The sequence below is a fragment of the Grus americana genome, unplaced genomic scaffold (assembly GCF_028858705.1).
Source record: "Grus americana isolate bGruAme1 unplaced genomic scaffold, bGruAme1.mat H_54, whole genome shotgun sequence".
In the NCBI taxonomy this organism is placed as follows: Eukaryota; Metazoa; Chordata; class Aves; order Gruiformes; family Gruidae; genus Grus; species Grus americana.
Genome location: NW_026561376.1, coordinates 1,529 through 9,832, shown reverse-complemented (window position 1 = coordinate 9,832; position 8,304 = coordinate 1,529). Strand labels below are relative to the sequence as shown.

The 8,304-nt window shown below is 45.7% G+C and overlaps 1 protein-coding gene across 1 annotated transcript; it reads right to left on the bottom strand.

Moving 5' to 3' along the window:
- Positions 1-3,304: 3,304 nt before the first annotated feature.
- Positions 3,305-7,711, bottom strand: LOC129200335 (bone morphogenetic protein receptor type-1B-like; the record flags this gene model as incomplete). Its single annotated transcript, XM_054811655.1, has 3 exons — positions 3,305-3,687; positions 5,992-6,122; positions 7,536-7,711. Coding segments are annotated over 3 exons (433 nt in total), but the record flags the coding sequence as incomplete, so codon positions are not given.
- Positions 7,712-8,304: the final 593 nt, after the last annotated feature.

The following is an 8,304-nucleotide window of genomic DNA, read 5'->3' as shown; positions in this document are numbered from 1 at the left end:
TTTTTTTCCTCCTTCTCCCACTTCCCTATGCCATCTTATCTATGCCAATAAGTCACTAACCTAAACTTCCTTCAGTGATTTACATTTGAAAACTGGATTTCCAGACCTGCCGGCACTGAAGCCGTGGTTATCTTTGCCACTGACATCCAAACTCTCATGGATGTGCACTGTGAAACCACTGAAATCTGGAAGTAACATTAAAAGGCCACACCTGGCAAAATAAATGTACTAACCTGTAGCCACTGTACATGCTGAAACTGTAATAATTACACGTTGAGTGTTGCAGAAAGTCAACCACGCAGGCGGTAACTCGAGCGTCACAGCGCTAGAACAAACGACTTCCACGCTTGCCTTGGGCTGTTGCCTGGCCTTTAGGAATATCCCTTTACAATAGCATCAATTACAGCAAGTACGAGATTTGAGATCAAAACCTGGGCTTTCGAGTCTTGGGAGAAAATGGGCAGGCACTAGTTATACAACTGCAGACCCTTTGCTTTCTCAGAATGTGTCTTGCCATATATATATATATATTTATTTTCCTATATAGCACCCTTGCAGTGATTTGTCATTTTCATAAATAAATATTATGTTTCATTTAGTGCTTTATCATCCGTAATAGTTTACTCTTAATCCACATACTGGAGTTATTCCAGACTCCCAACTGAGTATATATATATCTATCTATATATATATAAAAAACACATCAAACTTGAACATTTAACATATACACTTTATGTAACCTGTCAACCAGTATCTTATATACCTTTCTTTTGGACCAAAAAAAGTAAGACTTGTTCAGAAAACCAGCAACTGGCCCCTTCCCTCGCCACATGCTGACAGCAGGTGCCAGGGCTATCACGTGCATCGCATCCACCAGCCAGTGAAGGACCCTCCAAAACACTCCTGGGGAGAGCCATGACAATTTAAAAAAACCCCAAAATCTATTTGAGGAAAGCAGACGCGAAACACCTAAACACGGCCGTGAAGAGGCATCCCTGCTGTGCGACCGCTTACCCGGGAGCCACAGGGACCAGGCTGGGAGGTGGGATCGACTGAGCCTGTCCCCAACCGCTGCCGAAGTCATCGGGAGCAGCATCCCCGTTTCCACCAGCGTGACCCCCCCGCCAGCCACGGCGGGACCAGCTCCGGATGCCGGGGTGTTTCCCATCCGCTTCATCGGAGCCCAGAAACCCGGTTCCTCGGGGCTGCGTTGGTTTTTATGGAAAGGCATGAAAGCAAAAGGAGCAAGAGTAGAAACCCCGTGGCTCCATTCACTGCGACAAAAAAGGTGAGGAGAGGCTGGGCTGTTCTCCTGATTTTGGGCCACAAATCTTCAAGCCAAGGCAGCCACGGAGAGGAGCAAAGTCCTCTCTCAGCCACGCAGGCGCACGGTTTGTTAAGGACAGGGGAAACCGGCATCGCCCCTTTTGGGACTGGGGTTCGCTGTACCATTAACTCTCAGAAATCATCTTTTTCTACTACTCAGTATTTTGGGGTACAGGCAGGGAAACTGCACGGCGGAAAAAGCCCTCTAACAAAAATCATCCGACTAAACTTTTTAACACCTATAGTCACGGAGGTCTTGCTGGTTCTCTTGAACCTGTGCATTTTTCTCTGTTAGCTTGAAAGTATAAAATGCTAATTTTTCCAACTAGAAATACCTTCAGGGAGCCATGAAGCTAAATCCCAATTATAAGCCAGCCTACCTACAACAAATCAATCGGTTTTGTCCAAAAAAGGGAAAAAAAAGCATTATGGGCTGAGGCTAAATCCAGCATGGCAATTATTTCAGTTCTGAAATAGGCTTAGCATAATCAAAGCAGCATTTGTAAGGACTTATTTCAAAATTAAACTGATCGCCATCTCGTGAAACAGGACATAGGCAGAAAAAAAATAATTAAAAAATAAAATAAAAGAAGGGTAAAGAAGGGTAAACCGGTAACTCCCATACAGCTCAGCTTTGATAACCTGACGAAGAACAGAGACCTTTCTAAAGAAAATACTTCACGGGGAATATTTCACCTCTCATTTCCCCTTCTGTAGGTTTAACATCGCAGCAACTGCTGCAGCCCCAGGAAGGAGGAATGGAGAAAGACAGTAAATACGTTTCCCGTTGCTCTTCTCCCCGAAAAGCTCCTCTTGCTGGGCACCGCGATGCTGCGCAGCCCCAGCTTGGTGGCACAGCCTGTCACTCCTGCGCGGTGGCTCCCAGAGGCACGGAGGCTGCTGGAAGGGCCACCCGAAATAGTAAGGCAGATGAAGCCGGAGCCAAATTATTTGGTTTGCGGTGCCTCTGACTCCAGCGGGACAAGGGCTGGAGGCAGCTGCCCGCTGCCGGCTGCGGTGCCCAGCTCTCACCACTCCTCCCGTCGGCTTCCCACTGCGGACGGGAGGTCCCAGGTCTCCTTATGCTTAAAGAACACTGACTGCCACCCCAAAAATGGGGATTTTTGAAGTCTTTGCTTTCCTTTCCCTTTAAAAAGGGAATGCAGATTATTATTTTTCCCCAGCTATGGTTGTAGATGAATACCTCACTCTTACACAGATGAAAGAGCAAGTTAATAATTTTTCCTCACAAGGAACTTCCTCTTACCCGTGATTGTGTATGTCAGTCACAGCAGTTTCAAATTTACCAGCAGATCCAAATGTGTACTTCATTTCCACTCACACACAAAACACTTCTTTTTTTGCAGTGGGAGAAAAATAAAAAAAAAAGCGCCAAGAAAAGGGGCACTTGTTTACCGTCATCCTGGTACCATACCCATCAGATTCCCTGGAAACATGAAGAGCTTCTTCACACAAGCAAGCCACACCAAACCATATTCATATGGCTCCCAATTATCTTAAACAAAGCATGACCTCCCCTGGAACAGGACACCCACCGGAACCCGGCCGCCCGTGCTAACGATGGCAGGGACGTAATTGAGCTCTGTCTCTATACTGAGAGACCTGCTCGCATGGGCAGGGCTATGGAAAGTCGTCTCCGCAGGTAGGCGGCTTTTAAGACGGCTTCCATTACAGCTCCTCTGAGCTGCACAGACACCCTTTTCCTTTTTTTTTTTTTAATAAATGCTGGAGTGCAATAGTCTCTTTATAAATGAAAAAGTCACTTTGCTTTCGTTTTCAGCACAGTTTCTTCCAATTATTTTTTAATGTAACAATATACATCTTTTTTACTTCTAACCAAAAGTTTTATTTTCATAAAATTTAAAGCAGTATCTTTTTAATCAATCAAAATAATAATAATAACAATAATAATAATAAAATAATAAGTGGCTTTCACGGAAAGCAACATGCATAATCTTAAACCAGTTACTAAAACTGTACTTCCCCGTGTAAACAAGGGCAGACAAGCCTCTTTCCAATCTCGTATGTCAAAATTCAGCTGATTTTGCGAAGGATTATCTCCTCAAAAGCTGTCAAATGAACTTAACAGCTGATCTTAAACGTGATTGCATTCAAGTTACTCATTAGCGAAGACTTTCAATACCTCTTCAGGACTTCTGCCTGCACGAGAAAGTCCTTTTCCATGGGCCTTCCCGAGAGCTGCCTCTGGCCGAGTCAGAGTTTAATGTCCTGCGACTCTGACATTTTGGCAAGTGTTTTCTTGACCCGCAGGGCTGTGAGCCGTGAGGCGGGGTTGTGAGCCCAGCACTCCATCATCAGCTTCCCCATCTGCCGTAGGCACTGCGGAGACAAACGGGAGAGAAAGTCCCACCTGGGTCAGTGGAAGAGGAGACTGCGGTCGGCGGCAATCCCAAAAAGCTGAAGGGGAAAGGTCTTTTCTAAGGGTAGCCAAAAAAAAGGACAACACACTGGCTGGTATAGCTTTTCAAGAGCTGTTATTTCCTGTATGTTAAGGAGAGTTCTCAAAACACGGCAATTACTCTTACAATTTATGACAAATTGTAGCCTAGACTTGGCTGTACGCTCCACAAAAGCACTTTTCTTAGCTCCCCTTCCCCAAACCCACACAGAAAATCTCCCTCAGCCTGACCCGCACAAGCGTGGCTTTGTACAGTGAGCCCTTTGCTGTACAAATTCAGCAGAATTTGTTTTCCTCAGCCAGCGACCGGCCCCCGGGCTACGGCCCCGCGTGAGAACGCACCCGCGGCTCCTGCCGGAAAGCTGACTGCGAGCACCCGGCTCGGCTCTGCCCCGTCCCGCTCCATCCCCTGCTCGCTTCCAAAACACAGCCGGACCCTCCTCCGGCTCCCAGCAACAACCCTCTTGCTGACAGGACCCCAGCGTTTCCTTTGCCATCCTGGAGCAGGAGCACACGACCCTGCTCTGCGGCTACCGCCTCCTTCCAAACACAAAGCACCCGCAAAGCCACCGCAGCCCGGTGATGACCCCCACGGATTTACGCTGCCCGAAGATTTGCTTGCTACTATAGGAAAAGAGAAGTTTTCCATCTCATCCAACTTGCTCTCTGTTTTCATGAGGCTCCTGGCGCAGAAGCAGCGCAGACCCTGGAAGCACTAAGCACCAGCAGTGCCCAGACCAGCCTAATACTTTCCAGATTAACGCGTATTTTTCTAAACACATTTTGCAGATACACAAGGTTTTATGCACTAACGAGTTTGCCTCTGATTGCTACAACTCCTGAAGCGGGATTACCGATGACAATAACCAATTAATCAAGAACAGTTATTTCAAGGAGCCTCCCCCACCCTCGATATGCATGGCAGCAGCCCAGGCGCACATGGAGGACCACCGCACAAAAGCCCTGCCCGGGACAGATGCTAACAGTGCTTCCTCCAGCATTTCCACTCCTGGTCTGAAGGCTCAGAGGGATTTGGTTAGGGAGAGGATGAGGCAGGCGATTCCCTGTTAGACCGTCCCACACTGTACGCTGCACAAGTCCTGGAGCCTCCCAGGAGGTTGTTTTATTTTCCCCTCACACTCCCAAACTGCCTACATCTCATGCCACCTAAATCTTTCAACTACCTGCAGAATATTCGTCTACACGCTGCTATTCCCAAATGGCAGCTCTCTTCTGCAACTGTAGAAAACTTTACAGCATTAAACTGTACCAATTAACATAATTAACGATCCCTCCTCCATAGCATCTCGAGAGCAGTCGGCAGGTTTGCCTGCCCTACCTCAACTGTTCATCTCCGAATTCATGAGCACAACTTTGCTTCACTGCAGATTCTCAGCAGGGAGAGTTCAGATTCTCCCCCAGCCCTCTCACCTCCTCGTTTTATCTTGGAAAGCATTTTCTGGATCTTACGTCTCTTCTGAAAGGCCACACCTGTAGCCCTCCTTGCTAAAATGCGAAGACGTAAAGCAGAGAATGACCAGCGCTCCTCAGTGCAGCCCGGCTACAGCGGTCTGCAGTATTGCAACTCAATACCGTAATAGTGAAACTTAATAACCTGCATAATGTTAGCATAAAAACATGGTAAAATTGTGTTTCCAAGCCTGCACACCTATGATCACAGAAAAGCTGTATCCTCATGTCATTTCAAAGAGACGGGAGATATTTTCTTCTTTACAAAAAGAGAAAAAAAAAGAAAAAGGTTGGAATTACAGCCCACACATCAGTACACGCTGAAGGAGCTGCCAGTACACCAAGCACACTGCCACTACACTACACACTACAAAATCATTTCTGCTTTGAAATTTTTGGCTAGCCACTGATTTAATGCTCTTAATGCCGGGAGCAGAAAGCAAAATGAGTGAAAGAGGAAAACAGAGTCTAAGAAAGTCTGAGCACAGCAGGCTATTGCTGTGGGATCTGGTAGGCAGCACATGAGAAACCCACTTGCAAATATCACAGCTTACGGCCCCCGGTGCTCTGAACACCTTCAGTGGGGATATCCAAGGTGGTCACGCTCCTTCCCAAGCCCTGTTACACGGTGACTGGTTCTAGCACCAGTGGTAAAGCTCCTCCACACTCAAAATTGTGCAGAATTGGGTCAACCTCACTCACTCGCTCCGATTAAAAACACACGCTGCATTTTAAGGGGGGGGGGGGGGCGATACCTCGTCACTGCTCCATCTGTTGGGAAACGAAGGGCGTAGTCTCTTGATGCACACGATCTCCCGCATGTCCTCGTATGAGGGGTCGCTGGGCACGAGGTCGTGGTACGGAAGCTGGTATTCCTCAACTATTCCTGCAAGAAGCAGTTAGTTGCTCATCACTTGCGGACAACTCCTTCCACTACCCTCTTCCCCTCTCATTTGATAAAAGATTGACCACATTAACAATTTGATGCACTTCTTAAAAGGACCTCACTGCCCTGGAAGTTTATTCCACAGTCAAGCTCCAGCATAATCATTGCTGTGTCAAGACTGACCAGGTATCTTAATCTGAAAGCATAGGTACTTGCCAAGTGAGACAGTTTCTACCACTGCTGTCCAGTCCAGCAATCTCCAGTAAGTTTTCATAGAAAGAACTGTTTGTTAGCAGTGGGCCCGTATCAGAGTAATTAAGCGGAGAATTAACATTGAATTAGGTCTCCTCCTTATCTGCGGACCTGGTATATATTAAAGGGCATTTCCGTGCCTTTTCAGGACATGGCAAGGTCCCATTCTTTGTGCACTGCAACGATGGCGATAAAATTACAGATTTTACATCACATCGTTGCAGTACACTTTACCAGTTTGTAAACACAGGGATCACATTGCTCACCAGCGAAATTCAGCTCCTCCAAGGTAAGCATGGAGCAAGCATTCAGCACGATACTGCAGGCTTTAAAGACCCATAAAGTTTGGTGAAGGCAGCGTAGACCCGAGAGAGACATGCTCTACCCTTACTCGCCACCAATCTGGCACGTAACCGCTGCCAAGTCATTTCTCTGCATTTAACTTTCCTCAGCGGCAAAATAGAGGTAATAACAGCCATCATTTCTGCGCTACACTGAGCTCTCCGTGCAGAAACCACACATAGCCTATGCGTACAAGGATGGATCAACTCCCCGAGTCTGCAGCTGGCTGCGCTGCGTTATCTTTGCTGTCCTCGTGCTTGAATGCCTGATACCAGAACGAAATGAGGCACATCACTGGTATGATAATGATGTAATAAGTGGCATTTCCCTTGGTTTTTTTTTCTACTTGTCTTCTAAATAGATTGTTTATTTTAAATACTGGCAAAGTATACCCCAAAATTGTTTGTTCTCCTGCTTCTATTTAACTTTAACAAAACAAAGAAATCACTATTTACTTTCTGCTAAAATAGCTGAATACCCCCAGACAAGCAAAAAGTGTTGCCATTGGAAAAGGCCCCCAGATGAGTTCCACAGTCCTTCTTCTATGCAGGCATCTGCTGCTTCCAAACGAGCCATTAAAATACAGTCTAAATCTTGGCTGTTGAAATAGCACTGACTGATGCTTTAAAATACGTTTCAACAAGAAAACAGAGATTAAGAGAGTTACCTGTATGGTTTATCCACATTTGTTTATTACAATGAAAACAGCTACCCAGGGAAAAGGATGTAATGGAAGATTTGGATTATAAATGGATCATAAATCACTGACACAATTAAAAGCAATCTCCCAGCTCTCAAAAAGGTATGCTTAGCATTTACCTCCTGAAACACATCTCCTTGCTATCTCCCAAAGGATGAGTCCAAAACTGTACATATCAGCCATGATGTACGACTGAAAGTGATTTCTATTCAAGCTTTCATCCAGCACCTCAGGAGGCATATAGCGTTTTGTTCCTACACGGGTATTTGGAGGTATGTCTACCTCGTTTGTATCGCTAAAAGAAAAAGAAGGGAGGGATTAAAAAAAAAAAGGCATCAACCATGCAATAAAGTGGCTTGAAAAGAAAGCAGTCGAGATGGGAGAAGTAGTAAATTCACACCACATCCACTCTAAAACAAGGTCAAAAGTAATGCGTAATCTTAATGGAACAATTCTTACAAGGAAAGCCTCTTAGTGTGAAGGCAACCCTTCTTAAAAGGCTGACCCGCCTGAGGCTATGTTAAGCATTCAAATGCAGAACCACAACGGAGATAAGACTCAACAGGGATGCTGTAACATTTGTGAGATTGCATTAGCATTAGCCTGAGCTCTAACGATGGTGATAACAATCGAATCTTCATTAAATGCTGTTTTCTTAACACGCTCCACCACCTAATGCTTTAGTCTTAGCAATTAATGGGGGACACTAAATAGCTGGGGCAGTATCACTTAGCTGTGGCAAATCAGATCTGCAAGAAGTCTCACTATTTTTTGTGCACGCATTATGTTCGATCTCTCCCAACCTTTACACATCAAGATGTGTAAGCACACAGACGTAAATGTGTAAAAAAATCTAACCGAACGTGTCACACCTCACACGTTGACCAG